General features: G+C 40.9%; 1 protein-coding gene across 1 annotated transcript in view; it reads left to right on the top strand.

Moving 5' to 3' along the window:
• The window catches only part of LOC149246470 (histone-lysine N-methyltransferase ATXR2-like), a 226,532-nt gene extending 205,490 nt beyond the window's left edge, over window positions 1-21,042 (top strand). The window contains exon 13 of the mRNA XM_089441655.1: window positions 20,916-21,042. Within this exon, the coding sequence (XP_089297781.1) occupies window positions 20,916-21,004 (89 nt within the window). The 3' untranslated portion in view covers window positions 21,005-21,042. The remainder of the gene's footprint in view (window positions 1-20,915) is intronic.
• The last annotated feature ends 265 nt before the right edge of the window (window positions 21,043-21,307 follow it).

Raw genomic sequence — 21,307 nt, 5'->3', positions numbered from 1 at the left:
CAATTCGACAGTGTTAATCTTTTTTTTTAGTGTTTCTCTTAGAACACAAAGACTATTTAGACAGTCAAATCCCGTCTGCTCCACAATACAACCCTTTTTTTTAATGACAAAACTTTGGCTATTATAACAAACGCGGCATGGTAACTTCTGTGGTTAATGCACATTTGAATAAGACTAATGATTATGATAATCGTTGGCATATACGGTGGCAAGCACTGGTTACATGGGCGACAAGGGGAGTGTGACGTCTGAGGTAATATGCAGAGTGTGTGTTACGGCTTGTTGATGAGGAATGTATTGGTTCTTGAGAAAGTTAATAGTGTTGTTCATGCGGGGCGTCAAGCATTTTTAAGAATGATTGGGCAGCAAATTGCACAGAAAACCTTGGAAGTGGAGCAAAAGAATCTGGGTCCACAGAAATCCGTAGAAGAATTGGAGAGGAAACATTGTAATGAAATTGTGAAGCTTCAGAGTTATGATTTCCCATTCTGAGCTTGTTTCTCGTTTCTGGTAAGTTGGTCACTTCCCAAAGCTAAGCTTCTTTATTAACGATATAAATTTTCTTATTGCACGCCCAACGGATATATACAAGGCAGTTCATACAAGGCAGTTCTGCTAATTCTAGTTAAGATGTCAGAAAATTTCAACAATTCTATATACAGTCTTCCTCTTTGATAGACATTCCACTGTAATACAGTACGGAAAAAAATACAAACAAGGAAATGTAGAAGTCACTACATAATTGAATTTCATAAATTAGAAACAAAATAATTGGGGCTGGTTAAAATACAGAAGCTTGAAAACGATATTTAATGGGCCTGTAAGGTCTCATAGGGTTCTAACCTATGCTCTGATACCAAATGTAAGGACTATAAATTCAGAATTTAACAAGTTCTAACAAATTCATATTCAGTAAACTGTGAAGCCTTTGAATTAGATATTTAACAGAGTTTAACAATATTTCTACTCACAAATATAAAATTTTAATACAAATTATCTATTCTTCTATTGACTACCAACCTGTCTGCTCTGTCGTGACTCCTACTCCTGCTGCGTTACCAAAAGATCGAAACCACCCAACCAAATTGAGCAGAACCTCGCTGCTCAGTCCAGTGAGCTTCTCAGTTGAAGCAGACTGTCCCTCGTGCCCAGAAATCTCAGAACAACTAGCTCTCCTTCCGTAGGTAACTCAAGTTTACTTCTTTCGTATCCCCTTCGTTCTTCCTTCTTCCTTCCGATCCCCCTTCCCAAATTCTTCCTTCTGGTTTATAAACTGATTCTTGGCGGTGACCGTCCTTCCTCTAGCACCCACCGCTTCATTTCCTCATGACACCCTTCCCATGTCGTGTCATGTATATTTCTTTTTAAAACAAAGTATATTGATTTTTAATTAACTTCCTTTTTCTGATTTTATTTTAATATAAAGGTTAGACTTATATATAAAAATACTTTATCATTAGTTTATTTTTATTATTTTAATAATTTGATTAATATAATTTATTTAATATTATTTTTATAAATAGGTCGTTACAGCTAACCTCGCGATCCACTCATACAACTCTGTCGAGAATGACGTGAAGAAGATCTCATGGATCTCTGTGTATATGTAACGATCCAACCACCCTTCTTCTGATATCCGTGGATTTCTGTTTTCCTGAACCACGAACTCGTGAAGCTTCTGATCCAACCAATTTTCAAGCTCTTTCTTTGTAGGGTTCTAGTGTTCCGACATCAGACATCCCTTAGGTAGATCCTGGTCTTGGCAACGGAACCATTTGTTGGCTTATTGGGCTTTGACCTAAGTTCGGAAGAGTTATTAGCCAAACAAATCCCGTAGCTACCGACCCTTTTAGCAACAACCCGTGGAGCGCCGACTGAGGTCTCACCCGAGGTAGCAGGGGAGGGTGCTGGAACTAGGTTTCCGCACCCTTGGGATGTCTTGATGTGGTTTGGAGGGGTCGCTAACTGTTTGGTGGCCTCGCGCGACTCTGTTTTTCTATCGGGCTTTTGCGTAGATCCGTGTAGATGCACTTTCATAATGACAAAATTATTACAGATCTGAGCTTTTTATTACAGTGTTTAAGCAAACATTTAAGCTTAAAACCCCATGCACACAATTATAACAGATGATGCATAAATTCAGAATATAAGCAATAAACAGGTCTGCAAAAACACACAAATGATTCAGAAATTCTTATCCTTATTGATCTTCTTTTCAATACAACCAGATCCGCCCTGCGCACTCAGCTGCAGGGGTTCGCGCACACAGCTGCGGACTCTATCAGGCCTTTGCGCACACAGTTGCAGAGACTCTATCTACTCACCAACACCCTTGACTCGGACTTACAGACGCTCCAAGACTTCTTGCTTCATAAACCCATTACATTCGAGATCAAAAATACCTACCAAAAAGACTGACTTTTAACCATAGAGCCTTGCTCTATTTATACACTTCCATGGTCTGCAGACCATGGGCAGGCCGACTTATTTTACATTATTTTTAGGTGGACAACCCTTTGACTTGACTCATTACACTTCGCGCTCCGCGCATCTCGCAAAGTCTTTACCATACCTTTACCCAAAATTGCGGGCTTTGAGCCCCAAAACCCTTACGCGGGGCCTCTGCTACCCAACATTCGCTGCTACATCTTATGCTTCATGCTTTCATCCCCTTGAGCCCGGAGCAGTAAAATAAAGAGAAATCAATAAAATGCAAAAGAGTAGAATGGTGGAAAAACAAAGATCGGGGTAACTCATGCACCATGATTATACCCTTGGTGTGGGCTTCCCTCATTATAGCTACCCTTGTACCATGGCATGTTGCTTGGAGCCTACCTTTTGCCCCCACTCCATTCCATCACCATTTCACATGACCCCTGCCATTTGATTGGTGTACCATGGTACTATCATTCACATAGAGGTTGAAACCGCCTAATAGGGTCCTTCATTAACCCCTCCTACCTAGGAAGGTAACACCCATACATGTTCAAAGCCCATTTGGAAGGGCATGCCACCATGAAGTGTCCACTTTTTCCCTTGATTAGCAAGCCTATTTACTCAAATACACTAATGAATTGTTGTATTGGATGATGAGGAGACACATTGGATCTTATACAGGATTGCAAGTGGGTTTCATCTTGGACTTGGCCTCCCTATACGGGAACCAAAGCCCTCCAGAGGTCAACAATGGCATTTGTAGGGTGATTGTTGAGAGCCATGGGCCTCCATTCATGCAGAGCATTGAATGCAACACCATGGGCTTCTTCAACAACACCACATTGCTTGTTCGTGCCCCAATTATACAAAGATGACGATGCACTTGGACCACATTGCCCAACTCGCTTCACATGGTGCTCAACACTTGGCAGTTGATCCAGGGCCCAAAGGAGGATATGTCTTGTCCGGGAAGACATGGGAGGGCGTGTGTCATCATCTAGCCGTCATTGATGGGGCATCGACTTGGCTTCGAGCCATTTGGAGACCCATGAGACCCATTTGGAGCCCATAGAGCCCAAGATGGGGTTGGAGATGTTTTGAAACACTTAAAGGTTATCCCCCACTTGTTCATCATCTTTGAGGCCCTAGCTCTTATCACGACACATTGAGGGCTCTTCTAGGCCTTCCAACGACCCTCCTACACCATTGTTTCATAATTTCGACCAAGTTTTAATGGTTTATCTTTCACTTCATGAGCTATTTGATGGGCTTGTCACCGAAGACATGTATTTTGCACGGTAAAATATCATTAGGGGTGCTTTAGGCTAATTTGAACTTGTAAGAGGCTCATATAAATATGAGAGACCTCATTTGTATTTGAGCATCATCACATGGATATGGGATATCTGTCTCTAAAGAATTCAAACCTGCAATTGTGGAATGATTTGGACGAATAAATGCATTTTGACACGTGGAAAATTTCCCTATCTCTCTTGGAGCTTCTTTTGGCAAGATTTTGGATGGATATACTCTTCTTTGTCTTGTAAGTGCAATATAATGCAATATTTATGTTTTAATGAATGTCTATTGCATGGAATTATTTTCTTATGGTGAAATAATGTGCCCTAATTAATGAGAATTAGTGGAATCATTGAAACTATTAGAGATTTTTGCATGTGTCACTCATTGGACAAAGAATGAATGAATGTTCCTAGAGGATTATTTCCATATGCATCCTCGAAACTCCATAACAATTTCCATTGAAGTATAAAAATCTAAAGTTGCCATGTAGCTACATATAGAGGGTTAGTGAAACTGCTTCTTTAGGCCTCCATGAAGAGCAAAGCTCCCAATCTTGATCATTTTGACTCCAATCTTCCCAATAGCTAGGCACTGGTCCTAGATCTTTCGTGATCAATCCTAAACTTTTTTTCCTTCCTCCTATAATTTCCGGCTTGTCACTTGTACAACCTTGCTAGGGCATCATGCGAAATCTCTTAGAAGGGTGATCTTTGGACTAATCTTTGCGCTGGTGTTCCTTCTAGAGATCGCCAAGGTTTCACTGCACTTTAACGATTCATTTATGATAAAAGTCAAACTCCAACTCGAACTTTGAAGATTTATCTTTGACGTCTTAGTGGGAGGCTTCCTTGAGGGTTGTCTTTTATTAAATATTGATCATTTCCGACCCTTGAAGAATCTAGGGCAATTAGGTGTAGTGTGATTCTTCTTGACTTGATAACAATTTGTGAAGTCTTTTTACAATTTGTCTTGTTAGCTTAATCTTCTTCTTCTTCTTATTAATGCATGTGTGTGTACTTCATCAAACTGCTACCAAAAACATAAGAACAAGAACACAAGATGTTGGCTCTCTGCCAGGGCCAAAACCTCTCTTCTCTTGAGAGGAAAACCCTTTGGTAAATTTCTCTTATTGAAGCTTCTTATTGATCAATGCCAAACCCTAGACCCCTGACCAAAGTATCCTCCAAGCACAAGTCAAGTCCTTCCTCCTTTCTGCACTTTGTCTCCCCAACACTTTGTCCTTCTCCTTCCGACACTTCGTTCCCCGACACTTCGTCCTTCTTCTAGCACTTCGTTCTTCTTTCAACTGTTGATAGATCTTGTTGCACTTGCTCTAGAAGAGACACTTATCCTTGATCTTTGATGAGACCCTTTCACATGGGATGATGTCTTCCTTTTCTTCACCAACCAATGAACTTGTATGACTGTAATGGGAGGGCTGTTATGACAGCAGAGACAACCTCCTTCTCTTCGCATGTGTGACTGTAATAGGCTTTAGGACAGTCCTATTAACTTCACTTTTCTTCCTTGTTTCTTCGCTTGAGTGGGAGGCCTTTTAGGCCTATGTTTCTAGCCCAAATGATGAGATATGTTGACTGTGAGTTGCTGCTGTTATGACCGCAGGAAGACCCTTCCTTTCTTGCACATGTGGCTGCGTTTTACCCTAGAAACAGTCCTTAACCCTCGGTGATGACTTCTCCTTCTTCGCTGCACTAGAGGCTCCTTAAACTTGCATTTTCTTCTCTCCTTTTCGGTCTTCTACCTTCGCTGATTTCAGAGGTGAGTGAGCTTGACGTTGGAGGAGTGGACAACCTCTATATATAGAGGTCTGTCCCTCCTTTAGGCTGACTTGAAGACTGCAGGCCAACTTGCTCTATTTATTTCAGATTGCTTCTTTTGATGGTGCCATTGCATGGAGGAGACTTGAATTTGCTTGGAGGTATATTCTTTGACTCTAATACATAAGTATACATAGTGTAACATGCCCTTAAGGTCTTCAACATTTCTTTTGACTCTTTGACTCACCTATAGCACTTTAACATGTGCTAGACCTATTTCAATGAGCAAGAAACTCATTGACAAATATAATAAAAATAATATTTATTTTCTTGAATAAATTCAAATATCAAAAGTACATTTATGAAGACCGAACCTAGTTACATTTCCTTGAACATGCCTTGACATAGTGTCCTCCTAGGAGGTCCCCCTTTCATGATCAATCCTAAAAACCTAGGTCTCGTATGGACCCATCCAAGGTCTCTCAAGTTAAGCAAAACTTATTATAGAGGCAATTGTCTACGTCAGAGAGCTTGTTGAAAGGTCTGATTTTATCTTGGAGATCTTGACTCTAGATGCATCTGGATTCTCATAATGTTACAAATCCCTAGGTTGTGATTTCCTCTCTTTAGGTCTTTCTTGTAGAGCCATTAAGCTTCCTTTTGAAGCATTAAGCCATTATTTCAGTCTCTCCTTTGAATGGTCCTTGGAAATCACATCACACCTTGCCATTGATTCTATTATTCAAGTGATTTCCCCTATATCAGGACTACTCCCATTGGTGAAAGTCCGTAAAGAGCAAGGGACACTAACTGAGGTGACAGTGGAGCTTTGTCCCATTGTTGTCATTTGTTCTAGTAGTTGTCCCTTAAGTACCCCTCCTAGGACCCTTGCTAGATTGAGTGGTAACATTTTTAGCGCTGTTGCCGGGGACACGAGACATGTGTCTTGTTCCCATATGACATTGTTGATATATCATTGTGTTGACTCCATTGGAAGAACGAAGCCCGAGTTCTTCATTGAACTTTAAGGTCAATGCTTGTAGGGTGAAGCAAGCATCTCTCTAGGCATCTCTAATTTCACCCTGGCGACTCCTAAATGATTGATATGTGTAAACCTAATACGATGTCTTATTTCGATGAGTTTCCTGCTCTAGATATCGCTTCCATCCCTGGGCACCCTAATAATGTCACTTGGAATACCATATGTGGGATGCCTAAGTTTGATGGTGATCCACTCTCCGCCATAAATCATGTAGCAAGATTTGTTGCACATGCATCAAAGGCTGAAGTGGTTCACCAAGATGTCCTCATAATGCTATTCATGAGATCCCTCCAAGGTCATAATTCATGGCTACATAATTGCAAACCTAGGAGCATCTCATCTATTGAAGCATTCTTTGATGGCTTTCTTGAACATTTTCAACCATGCCAACTGTTAGATATTCAAGAGGAAGCCTTCATTGAACATCAAGAGGATCTTGAAAATTATGATCCCATTACCCCTTTGGACGTTGATATTAGTGATTACTTGCATATTGACAAGGGGAAATGGGAAATCCATGGGCATCGCTTTGACAAGGACCCTATCTACCACACCGATGATGTTGACATCAATAGGACCCTTGTCTTTCCACCTGATCCTAGGGATGTAGTTGAGTCACACGTGGACCCTTTTTTCAATCCTTCCAACACTATCAATAATGAAACTTTCCCCCCTTTTGAGGATGGTCTTGAGGAGAAGGAATTCATTAGAGGTATCACTTCTTCCCAGCATAATGAGCACATAATGGTTGCCTCTCTTATGTACAATCATCTTACCGAGCAACCTGTTTGCCGTGTTTCTCTGTGTCATCAATCACCTTTTCCTTCCCATCATGACCTTATTGTAACCAAGAAGCATGACATCATTGGAAAGGACCATGATACGTCCTGTCTCTACCTTTGGATTTATTGCATGAGTAATCATAAGGGTAGGTCTTATATTGATCCACTGATATTTTGGTTTTATTGGCTGTATGATTACACTTAGCATTTGCACAATGTAGCCATGCATGCTAGAGTAGGATGCATTGCATATTGATTTTTGCATTAGAATTAACTTCATATTATATTCTCATGATAGATTAGATGTATCTAGATTAGACTTGCACCTTAGAGTAGATTTTATGGACGATCAAAGGATGCCGTCAAAACATGTTGCCCCATTTGCTTTATCTTTGATGTGTAGGCAACAAGCTTGTGGTCCCAAGAGATTGCTGGTGTTCTCATGACCTCCCGTTCGAGTACATGGTTCTGCACTGTTCTGAGAACTCATGTCCTAGTTAGAGCCAGATGTTCCCCACCATCTGTGGGTGACTCCTATAGGAGAAAATTTTCTCCTAGATTTGTTTCCAGCTGGCAGCCAACAGAGCCTTGCAGCCACTAGATAGCTTGATGTTCCACTATTCTCCGACTCCTTAGTTAGCCATTGTGTACTCTCGCTCATTTGTCACGACCGTATATTTGCAAGTGAGCCTTCCAACCCTGAAGGTATGACTTTTCATTATGTACTTGGGTATTTATGCTTTCTTTTCTTGGGCACATCTAGACATTGTTTAGTGGGGGGATTCAGCAGAAAGAATGGGCTTGATTTGTACTCTTGTTCCCTTACCTCAACTTAGGGTTTAATCCTATATCCTAGTCTCGTGGGATCACCTCTATTGGCTACTAGCTGTAGGAGAGGCACTACATGGAAAACTTAATTTTGGTTGTGTGGTCCCACTTCCCGATACCATAAATCTCACTCCCCTCCTCTCATTATAAGCCATTTTTCACATTTTACCCATTTGGGTCCACATTTGTCCATTGGGTTCACAAGGTGTTAGCCACCCCTTCCCCTTGTCCACGCCTTGGGTCGGGTCTGGAATGATGGCCCAGAGGTTGATGCAGCTAAAAAGAAAGATAAAGGCATAATTTGGCCACATACAATAGGGAATGTACCACTAAATGCAAAACACTGTCCAGGACATTAAAATTTAACACGTGGGCAAAATCCAAGCATGAGCTTTACCCCCTATCATAGCCATCACCCTAGTTCCTAGGGCCCCTTATGAGTGCCCCTTATTTCATCAAGGAACCAATGATTTTGCCAACCCCTGGTGGGTGATGAACTGCCCCACCTCAAGGGGGTTTTGTTTCTATATCTTATGCTTCATACTCTCATCTCCTTGAGCCCCGAGCAGTAAAATAAAGAAAAATAAATTAAAGCAATATGAAGAAGGGTGGAAAAACAAAGGCCGAGGTAACTCATGCAACACGATTACTCCTTCCTGCATTCATATACCCTAGTGTAGGCCTCCCTCATTATGGGTACACTTGTACCATGGCATGTGGCCTGGAGCCTCCCCTGTGGCCCCACTCCATTCCATCACCATTTCACATGACCCCTGCCATTTGATTGGTGTGCCATGGTCCTATCATTCCCTTAGAGGTTGAAACCACCTAATAGGGTCCTTCATTAACGCCTCCTACCTAGGAAGGTAACACCCATACATGTTAAAAGCCCATTTGGAAGGGCATGCCACAATGAAGTGTCCACTTTTTCCCTTGATTAGCAATCTCATTTACTCGCTTACACTAATGAATTGTTGTATTGGAAGGTGAGGAGACACATTGGATCTTATACAAGATTGCAGGTGGGTTTCATCTTGGACTTGGCCTCCCTATATAGGAACCATGCCCTCAAGAGGTCCACAATGGCATTTGTGGGCTGAGCGTTGAGAGTCACAGGCCTCCATTCATGCAGAGCATTGATTGCCACACCGTGGGGTTCTTCAACAACACCACATTGCTTGTTCGTGCCACAATTATATAGAGATGACGATGGACTTGGCCACATTGCCCTGCTGGGTTCACATGGTGCCAAACACTTAGTAGTTGATCCAGAGCCCAAGGAGGATATGTCTTGTTGGGGAAGATATGGGAGGGTGTGTGTCATCATCTAACCCTCATTGATGCGGCATCGACTTGACTTCGATCCATTTAGAGACCCATGAGACCCATTTGGAGCCCACTGATTCGTAAATTGTGGTGGATATTCCACTGGACAGTTCATCACAACAGATCTGATAATATTATATTAAAAATCTAAGATTCCACACTATTACAGTTTTATTTAATTTTTAGATCTATAAAATTAAATGTAATTAGTGTATACATGTAAAAGTAAATCAAGCAGAAAAGTAGAGAACGACAAAATAAGCTCACACACACATAATACACAAGATATGCTCTCTGGAAAACCCTTTCGGGAGAAAGCGCATTTGGAAGGTGAGGTCGCTTCGCTCTCTTTCCTTGTCTAGAAATATGGCTGCAGATACAAACAAGTAATGCTTGTGGCCCGTGGGCTGCTACAGTGCACAAATCCTCTCTGTGTGCTCTGTCTCCTATCTCTCCTAGCTATCTTTGCTCAACTATGGAACAAAATGCTCTCGAAAGAATAGAAAGCCTCTTCCTCCTAATGGCCCGGTTATAACACAGCCCGATAGCCTACTAGTGGTTAAGTTTGACTACATCAACTCTTAACTAGAGTTACAAAATAGAGTCTTCTAGAGTCTTTTACATTACAAACATGTGGCTAGCCCCTTTTCCAGGAATAATGGGGGCTAACGCGACATCCTCCCGAACTATAGGTGTGAAAACAGGAAGGTCAACTTCTGAGTGGCATAACTTTTGCATACAGACTTCGATTGACGTGATTCTTGCGCCGTTGGAAAGATTTGCGTGTAGAATAGCATTAAAAGGTGCAATGCTCAAGCGACAACTTTTTACCCACAAAAAACGTCATTTGATGCTTCAAAACGCTCCTAGAAGGTTTCAGACCCCGTTTCACCACACTGGGTCCCGTCGGTAAAAATGGTCTCGTGAGCTAATTCCTCCACTTTTTCCACTCCAAATGCATCGAGATAGATGACAAAAAACATAATGATGCAATTCGGATCACACCTCCCCATTTTGGGAGACGTCCCCAAAAGTTTTTACTGAATGACGTGAGGAAATTTTTCCTCCAACTTCTCTCTGGTGTACCATTTAACTTTGCCTGGAAGTTGTCCCTTCAACCCAATCTGCCAAAGTTCTTGTTGCCCTTGTCTTGTAGTTCTGGACCTCTTCTGCAAAACTATATCTTCTGTCAACTCTGCCTGAGCGTCTAGTGCCAAATCCTCCACAGATGGTAGGACCTATTCCTCTTCCTAATCTGGCATCGAATGCTCATAGAGTTTCAAATTCTCTACATTTACAACTGAGTAAATGCGCATATATGGTGGTAAACTGAGTCGATAGGCATTATCACCCACCTTTTCCAGTATCTCAAAGGGACCATACCTTAGAGCCTTGATTTTCTTACCAGGCCCCTGCAACCTCTCCTTGTTCAACTATAGCCATACTCTATCTCCCACCTTGAATGATTTCTTTGTTGTACTGATCATGCCTAGCCTTATACTTCACCTGCGACTTCTGCAGTGTTTCCTGTACTTGTAGATGGATCTGCCTGATCTTCTCTATAAATTTTTCATCCCTCAAAGCATCTCCTATAAGGTCTTCCTTCACTCCTCCTTGCTGCCCATATGCAATATCCAAAGGTGAAGGTGGAAATTATCCAAATAAGTTTCAAATGGGGAATTTCCTGTAGAAGTTTGGATTGCTCTGTTATATGAATGCTGTATATATACCAGATTTTCATCCCAGGTCTTCGAATGCTTCTAGTTGTAACCCCTCAGAAGCTGCACCAAAGTCCTGTTGACTACTTCTGTCTATCCATCTGTCTGTGGATGGAATGTTGTAGATCTCTTCAATTTTGTGTCCATATTCTCCCACAATGTAGTCCAAAATGCATTGAGAAATCTTCTATCCATGTTTGAAATGATGCTCCTTGGTATCCCAAAGTGCACCCAAATCTGTCCAAAGAACAAGTTTGCTGCTTCTTTTCCGCTAATGGTCTTTTTACAGGGCATCAAAACACATATCTTGCTGAACCTATCAACTATCACAAACAGGTAGTCATGTCCCTTCTTAGTTGTCGGTAAACCTCCCACAAAGTCCATGGAAATGCTTTCCCAAGGACGAGTAGGTACAGGTAAGGGATGATACAGACCCTATTTCCTGTTGTTAGGCTTGTTGGTACAACAAAGCATGCATCCTCTTATGAACCTAGCTACCTGCTCTTGCATCTTGGGCCAATACACATACCTCTGCAAGTTAGCCACAGTCTTCCCTACACCAAAGTGCCCTGCAACCTTGGAGGTGTGAGCCTCTCTAATTAGCTGCAAACACTCACCTTTAGGAACACATAGCTTATCTAGCCTGTAGAGTAACCCATCCTGGAGATGGTAGTCAATGGTGCTGTCGCCATCATGCACATGACTCTGACTCTGCAACTGCTGATACACCTCCTTGAAGTCCTTATCTTCTGAATATGCCTCTATGTATGCGTCATGGGTGAATGGCTCCATGTGCATAAGAGTCTCCAAAGCTGTAATCTTTGATGTGGGTGGCCTTGAAAGCATATCGACCAACTTGTTTGTGCTGCCCTTCTTATACTTTATCACCAAATGAAACTGCTGTAAAAACCCCATCCACTTGTAGTGCTTGGTCTGCTGTTCAAATTTCTAAGTCTGTCACGTTAGAAATCCCTACTTCATTCTCTGGTTTATTTGACCTACTTGTTTATTCCATTAAGAAGTTATTTATACATATAATTACTGAAAATAAACACAAATCTAGCCTTAACTCATATACAGATCAACAACTGAAACACTAGACAAACATACAGGGGACACCATTATTTTTGGACAACACGTCCCTGGAAAAACCCAATGCGGGAAAATCGGTGCAGCAGTTTTGAGGGTTTTTTTATTATGCAGATTTCTTGAGTACAACTAGGGTGTTGAATTGGCTTACCCAACAAAGATTTTTACACGACAGTAATACCTCTTCTCAGAGACAGATATTCAGCTTCTCAGCACTAGTTTGCCCCACGAAAATCCTTTCGGCGCTTCTCAAAGGCTCTGCGTCAGCCCTGCTAGCTTTTGCATAGCTCCTGAACCCTCTGCATCAACGTTTTGCCTCTCTGCGTCAGCTCTCTGGCCTTCTGCGTCACCCACGCTGGCCCCTTAGCCTCTGCACAGTCTCTAGCTTCCTCTGCGTCGCTCCTCTTGCCTCTGCGTCAACCTCTTCAGTCACTGTTCTGACCCTCAGGCAATATCTCTACCTCTCTGCTATGTACTCACTGCCCCTTGCTGCAACATATCACTTGTTTGAATTTTCTCAACAAACCCCGCTCTAGAAAATCAAACTGACTGATCAATCTTGGTGTATCTCCATCTGACCATCAAGCCTCCTCTTATACTATTCCTGTTGAGTCTTCAACAACCAAGATTAAGTCTCGAATCAATGGCTAAGATTAGATTTGGCTTGCTCCATGTCATTTAGAACATTCTCACCCAGTTTTATATTAGTACCAATTAATATTTTAATTTCCCAAAGTTTAGACTTAGGATCCCCATTAAAACTATTAATTATTTTAATATCTCTCCAACCGGGTGGAATTTCCCCAAACCATTTCTGGGTCTTGGAGATCTTATGTGCCTTAGCATCTCCACCAATTTTCATGGCTAGAGCACATCCGATGCTACCACAAATCAACATGTAGCTTATTGTAGGTACTGTAACGACTGGTGATCTGTGTGGATTATTGTCTCCTTTCCCATCAGATAGTGCTTCCATTTCTTCACAGCTTGCACCATGGCATAGAGCTCCTTGTCGCAGGTACGGTAGTTAAAAATTGCCCCATGAAATACTTCAGAATGCTAGCAAACGAGCCTTCTTCCTTGCATCAAGACAACTCCCATAACATACCAACTCACATCTGTTTCCGCTTAAAAGGGTTGCAAGTTTGGTAATGCTAGAATTGGTGCTTCACTGATCTTCTTCTTTAACTCATCGAAAGCCTTTTGCTGCGCTTTTCCCCACTAGAAACTATTGCCACTTGCTGTTATGGCATGGATCGGTGTTGCTACAGTTGAAAATGAGGCTATGAATTTCCTCAGGTACTGTGTTGCTCCAATGAAACTCCTAACCTCTGTAACATTAGTAGGCATTGACCATTTCATGATGGCCTCCATCTTGGAAGGATCTATCTTTAATTCTCCTCCACCAATCACATATCCCAACTATACCAAGGACTACTACACAAACTTGGACTTCTTGATATTTGCTAGCAGATGGTGCTTCTTCAATGTTTCCAGCACATGCGCCAAATGTGAAATATGCTTCTCCCAGGTAGCACTATATACCAATATATCATCCAAATAGACAATAACAAATGAATCTATAAAAGGGCGCAGTACATTATTAATTAATCTCATAAATGTAGCAGGTGCATTACATAGCCCATATGGCATAACTAACCACTCATACAAACCTTTCCTGGTTTTGAAGGTGATCTTCCATGTATCTTCTTCTTTGACTCGTACCTGGTGATATCCATACTTCAAGTCCAACATGGTGAAATACTTTGCTTGCTGCAACTGATCGAGTAGATTGTCTATCCTGGGCAAAGGGTATTTGTTCTTGAGCGTGATTTTATTCAACGCCTTGTAATCTATACACATCTGCCAAGTCTCATCCTTCTTTGGCATAATGATGATGGATGACCCACATGGTGATGTACTTGGTCAAATGACACCCTGTTCTAGCAGCTGCTGCAACTGTTTCTTCACCTCACTTGTTTCTATAACAGACTACTTGTACAACCCAATATTTGGCAATGGGGAGTTTGGCAATAGCTAGATCTCGTGCTCCACTTCTCTCTTAGGGGGTAACCCTTTAGGCTCTCGGAACACGTCCTTGTGAGCTTGTAACAACTCCTCCAATTGTTGTTTTTCTTTCTTAGTATGCCCCTCTAGGGATGCCTTGCCTCTTATTGACTCCTCTACAGACTGACTTTCTCTTAAAAACAATAAAACATACTTCTTGTTGGAATTGATCAATTTCTTGGCCTGGTTGGCACTTACCAGTGAAATTTTCGACTTGCCTTTGTGCGCGTTGATGATGAACAATTTTCCATCCTTGATGAGTCGGTACTGGTTAGCTCTCCTCATGAATATTGCATCATGCATGTACATGTATGGACTCCCAAGCATGACTCCACATACATCAAGGGGAACCACATCCAGATCTACTTCATCAATAAAATCAACACTGATAGCAAATCTGATTTTGCATTGTTTTGTTACCTTCAACTCTGCATCCTTATGTACCCATCCTAGTGGATAGGGTTTGGATGATCACGAACTTGCAGCCCCAACTTCTTGACTAGATCTGCTGCAATGAGATTTGCCTGCGATCCTGAGTCAAACGGAGCATCAATCTTTGTCTTCTTGACTTGTATCTTTACATGGAAGAGTTTAGTCATTTCTTTCTCTTCCTGTTGCTGAAGGCTACTCAGATTCACCTCCTTCTGCACTGATGTATAGATCATCGTCATATCCACGTCCGAGCGGCTTTCAACTTGGTTGCTCGAATCAGCGACCATGATATTCTTCTTCTTATTATCTTTCTTCTTTCTCTTCGGGTTTAGCTCTGGATGCAACTTCCAACACTTTCTCCTCTGTATGGCCATCAATGTTGCAGTGGTTTCTAGAATCTTTGCACTGGTGTGCTGTGGTTGCTATCTTTTTATCTTTTCCCCCTTTTTGCTTCTTCTTCCCCTCCTTAGAAGCGTCTTGTTGCTCCTTTTGCTTTGATCCGCTTGATTGTGCTCTTTTTAGACCTATGTTCTCTAGGTATTGTGCCTGTACACAAGCCTCGCCCATCGTTTTGGGCTTGAACATCATGACTTGCTCACGCAGATGGCGATGCAGACCCCCCAAATACTTGAGGAGTACATCTGGGTTCTTTGGAGAGATACCTAGCATTATAGCCATCTTTCTGAATTCTGTGGTGTACTCCTGCACGCTTTGGCCCGACTTTTGCCTGAAGTAATGCCACTGGATCCACTGGTCCTCCACGTACCCAATGGGATAAAACTGTGACTTAATGAGGGTTTTGAAATCCTCCCACTTAGTCACTGGAGGTCCTCCCACCAAGTCAGTGCATGGCCCTCCAATTTCAGCTGCGCGAATGAGATCTTCTGCCCTTCCTCGATCTAATGGACATTGAAATAAACTTCTAGTTGTTGCAACTAGTGGTTCAACTTGAGAGCGTTGATTTTGTCGTGGTATGGCTTGTTATCGACTTTTTCTTCCACTTTAAACAGGGATTGGTTCACAACACTCGAACTGGGTGGATCTTTTCCGGATTCTTTCTTCAACTAGTTCTATCCGTCTTCCTGATCTCCCGATCCCCCTTCTGATTTGTCCTCTGCATTTGAATCCCCTTCTTCTCCAAATATCCCCAACTTATTGCTTAGGGCCGCCATGAGGAGGTTTACATTATGGTTTATATCCATGACTTGTTCTTCGAGCCGCAAAAACCTCATCTCTGCAGGATCACGAGGTTCGTTTACAAATTCGTCGCCCATGATTAGGGTTTTACAATTTTCAGCCTCGCCGATCTAGATCCCTGCAATCTCCACAAAATACCCAAAGAAACCTACTCTGATATCAAATGATCCATAAACTGCCGGATATTACACTAGATAGTTTGTCACAACAAATCTGATAATATTATATTAAAAATTTGAGATTCTATACTATTACAGTTATATTTAATTTTTAGATCTGTAAAATTAACTGTAATTAGTGCATGCATGTAAAAGTAAATCAAGCAGAAAAGTAGAGAACAACAAAATAAGCTCACACACACATAATACAAAAGATTTGCTCTTTGGGAAACACTTTTGGGAGAAAACCCAGCTGGAAGGTGAGGTCGCTTCGCTCTCTTTCTCTGTTTGGAAATATGATTACAGATACAAAGAAGTAATGCTTGTGGCTTGTGGGATGCTATAGTGCACAGATCCCCTCTGTGTGCTCTACCTCCTATTTCTCCTGGCTATCTTTGCTCAACTATGGAACAAAATGCTCTCAAAAGAATGGAATGCCTCTTCCTCCTAGTGGCCTGGTTATAACACAACTTAATAGCCTACTAGTGGTTAAGTTTGACTACATCAATTCTTAACTAGAGTTACAAAATAGACTCTTCTAGAGTCTTTTACATCACAAACACGTGGCTAGCCACTTTTCCGGGAATAATGGGGGCTGATGCGACATCCTCTTGAACTATAGGTGTGAAAACAGGAAGGTCAACTTCTGAGTGGCATAACCTTTGCATACGGAGTCTGATTGACGCGATTCTTGCGCCATTGAAAAGCTCTGTGTGTATAGAATAGCATGAAAAGGAGTTGCACTTTAGTGCCAAGTTTTACCCCCAAAAAACATTGTTTGATGCCTCAAAATGCTCCCAAAAGATTTCAGACCCCGTTTCGCCAAACTGGGTACCGTCGGTAAAAATGGTCCCGTGAGCTGATTCCTCCACTTTTTCCACTCCAAATGCATCGAGATGGATGACAAAAAAATATAATGGTCCAATCTGGATCACCCACAGAGCCCAAGATGGGGTTTGGAGATGTTTTGCAACACTTAAAGGGCATCCCCCTCTTGTTCATCATATTTGATGCCCTCTCTCTCATCATGGCACATTGAGGGCACATCTAGGCCTTCCAATGACCCTCCTACACCATTGTTTCATAATTTTGGCTAGCTTTGGATGGCTTATCTTTCACTTCATAAGCTAATTGGTGGGTTTGTCACCAAAGACATGTATTTTTCACATTAAAATATTATTAGGGGTGCTTTAGACTAATTTTAACTTGTAAGAGGCTCATATAGATATGCGAGGCCTCATTTGTATTTGAGAAACATCACTTGGATTTGGGATATCTGGCTCTAAAGAATTCAGACCTGCAATTGTGGAATGATTTGGATGAATAAATGCATTTTGATGTGTGGAAAAATTTCGCTATCTCTCTTGGAGCTTCTTGTTGGCAAGATTTTGGATGGATATACTCTTCTTTGTCTTGTAAGTGCAATGTAATGCTATATTTTTGTTTTAATGAATGTCTAATGCATAGAATTATTTTCTTATTGTGAACTAATGTGCCCTAATTAATGCAAATTAGTGGAATCATTGAAACTATTGAATATTTTTGCATATGTTACTCATTGGACAAAGAATTAATGAATGTTCCTAGAAGATTATTTGCATATGCATCCTCGAAACTCCATAGAAATTGCCATTGAAGTATAAAAGTCTAAAGTTGTTGTGTAGTTGCATCCATAGGGTTAGTGAAGCTGCTTCTTTAGGCCTCCTTGAAGAGCGAAGTTCCTGAATCTTGATCATTTTGACTCCAATCTTCCCAATACCTAGGCATTGTTTTTAGATCCTTCATGATCAACACTAAACCACTTTTCCTTCCTCCTTTAATTTTCGGTCCCTCACATGTACGACCTTGCTAGGGCATCATGTGGAATCTCTTAGAAGGGCGATCTTTCAATTCCGCTTGAATTAATCTCTGTGCTAGTGTTCCTTCTAGAGGTCCCCAAGTTTTCATTGCACTTCGATTGTTCATTTATGATAAAAGTCAAACTCTAGCTCGGACTTTGAAGAAGCATCTTTGATGTCATAGTGAGACTCTTCCTTGACGGTTGTATTTTATTAAAGCTTGATCATTTCCAACCCTTTCTTAGTCTTGCCTTGACCTAGTGTCGTCCTAGGAGGTCCCCCTTTCATGATCAATCCTAAAAACCTAGGTCTCGTGTGGACCCATCCAAGGTCTCTCAAGTTAAGCAACCTTTATCATAGAGGCAATTGTCTACTTCAGAGAGCTTGTTTAGAGGTCTTATTTTATCTTGGAGATCTTGACTCTCGATGCATCTAGATTCTCATATCATTACAAATGCCTAAGTATTGATTTCCTCTCTTTAGGTCTTTCTTGGAGAGCCATTAAGCTTCCTTTTGAAGCATTAAACCTTTATTTGAGTTTTTCCTTTGAATGGGCCTTGGAAATCACATCACACCTTGCCATTGATTCTATCATTCAATTGATTTCCCCTATACCGAGACTCCTCCCATCAGCGAGAGTATGTAAAGAGCAGGGGACACTGATTGACGTGATTGTGGGTCTTTGTCCCATTGTTGTCATTTGGTATAGTATTTGTCCCTTAAGTACCCCTCTTAGGACCCCTGTTAGATTTAATGGTAACAGGGTCATTGGGTGAGGTCTTGTTGGACTAGGATGAAAGATTAACCCCCCATTTAAGGTGAGGGAACAAGATCACAGTCAAAACTCCTCTTCCTTGCAAGTTACCCCAGAATCCATATCAAATGCCCGAAATACAAACAAGCATAAGCACTTGATTTCAAAATGAATGAAGAACCTTTTGATCGGAAGCCCACCTTCAAACATGTGCTCTTGACAAATGAGCAAGGAAACATATGAGTGAGGCAAGTGGTTGAGATATGAGTGGGACATCGTCTTGGGCTACTAGTGGCTGTCAGGGTTGTTGGCTTGCTGACTGGACTAGATGTTGGGAGAAGAATTTCTCCTATGGGGTCACCCACTTTGGTGGGTAATAGTGCCCATTTCCAAGACTTCAACTACAATGGCATGGGCTTAATCTCTAGTTCCATAACCGTCACCTACTTCACTACCACCATGTGGAGGTGCACAGTGGTCGTGGTGGTGTACGGAGGAGAGAATAGTCGATATATTCAACACTTTATCTCTCATAGATGATAGATGGGTGTTTTGAATTTGGACTTTTTAGTCTTCCTAAGGTTTTATTTCCTACTATTTAGTCATGTTGATAGTTGGTAGATAAGCTCTTTCAATGATTTAATGGTCTACTTTCTATTATATGCTTAAAAATTTGATCTTTGTTTGTAATCGCTAGAATCTAGATGGTTGATGCTTGTATAATTAATCATTAATGTACTATGGATTGGCATTTCTCTCTTGATTTATTTACAAATATGGATGTTTTCATATATGCTGCAACTAATTTGGCATTTGGGATATATATATATATATATATATATATATATATATATATATGGTTCGATGAAAACTTGCTTTTAAAGATTTTTGGAAAAGGACACTGCCGATGCTTCACTTCTCAAAAATGCTCTCGCTTTGCTACCACTTTGTGCAACGTTGAATCGACTTGTAAATAACAGGTAGATTGAAACATATAAAGTTTAAACCATGAGTTTTCTGATGTGAAACACAAAGAAAGGAATATAGTTTGTTACATAGATAGGAGATTGGTGCTGAAAGAGAAGTGATGGATGTGTAACATAGCCTAGAAACAACGCTTTCCGTCTCTTAATTGCAGACCTTTTATGTTGCAACCTGGTTAAGAAAGATCATGCTTTGCAGACCTTTTATGGTGCAACCTGGTCAAGAAAGATCATGCCCAACATGATCCACCAATTTGGAACCTTTTATGGTGCAACCTGGTTAAGAAAGATCATGCTCAACATGCTCCACCAATTTGGAACCTTTTATGGTGCAACCTGGTTAAGAAAGATCATGCCCAACATGCTCCACCAATTTGGAGCATGAAGGGAGGAAAGGAATGAATAAAATGGTTCCCGATATTACAAGCCTGTTCATAATTTCAGAGCATACTTCAGCAAATAAGGGAGGCGGCTAGTTTTCAAATGATTTGTAACTCTCTCTCTCTCTCTCTCTCTCTCTCTATCTATATATATATATATATATATATATATATATATGATGGTTCTGGATCAAATCATAAGGACAGTTTCATGTGCTAATAGGCCCATAATGTTTTCTAATTGTAGTCTCTCACTTTCTAGGTTGTCTTGCTTCATAAGGCCAAATGCCTGAATGTTGCACAATAATCCAAATGCCTGAATGTGCCATCACCCTAACCTATTTTCCCTATCATGTAACATCTCTTCATGCCCCATATACATCATTATAGTCAATAATGCCAATTTCATGTATAAAAGAAACTAACTAGAATGTTGCTTCTTCTTGTTGTTGTTTGACCTTTCAATCAGATTTCACTTAGTATGTTTATTAGAAAGCTTCCTGTTTCTTTCATCAGTTGTTCTTGGGTCATCAATCTGTTGCTGAATCTCCTTAATATCCACAAAAGCTGGGCTGATGTTATCAATTCAGTCAATGCCGTTCTATCATATATGGTTTTGTTAGTCAACTCTCTAATAAATTGATGATGACCACCTTCTCTATATATAACCTTATTGGATGTTTTAGGTTCTTTAGGTTTTGACCACGAGACGGACACTTTTTTTTTCCTGTTTGACAATCATTTAAATGGTTATTTGTGTGTTATGCTTAATACAAGTTGATGTGTGTGTGTTGTTGCTTTGCAGGCAGCGGTTTCTTTCCATTGCAGAGCTGCATAAACCATTCTTGTGAGCCAAATTGTAAGGCTTTCAAAAGAGAGCAGGTGATTTTATAGTTATTATATCAGAAGCCCTTAAAGTCATTTAAAGGTTGAAGTTAGGTACTCACTTATAAAGAAAAGAATGATGCAAAACTCAGTATACGATCCCTCCAGTGGGATATGAGTCTATTTGGCATGATCTCATTATCTCATATTTTTAATTTCAAAGATGTTTCATTTTCATTTATTACTAAATCAAATCACCTTACAGAGCATGTTTGCCATAGCTTGGCAATACACGATGACACAATTTTTTGATCCTACAAAAAGGAGGATATGTTGACAGTGCATACACATCAAGACTATAAATTGACATCA

The sequence above is a fragment of the Pinus tabuliformis genome, chromosome 7, assembly GCF_031772625.1.
Source record: "Pinus tabuliformis cultivar Carrire ecotype Pingquan chromosome 7, CPIR1, whole genome shotgun sequence".
NCBI lineage: Eukaryota > Viridiplantae > Streptophyta > Pinopsida > Pinales > Pinaceae > Pinus > Pinus tabuliformis.
This window is presented reverse-complemented; position numbering and strand designations above follow the sequence as displayed.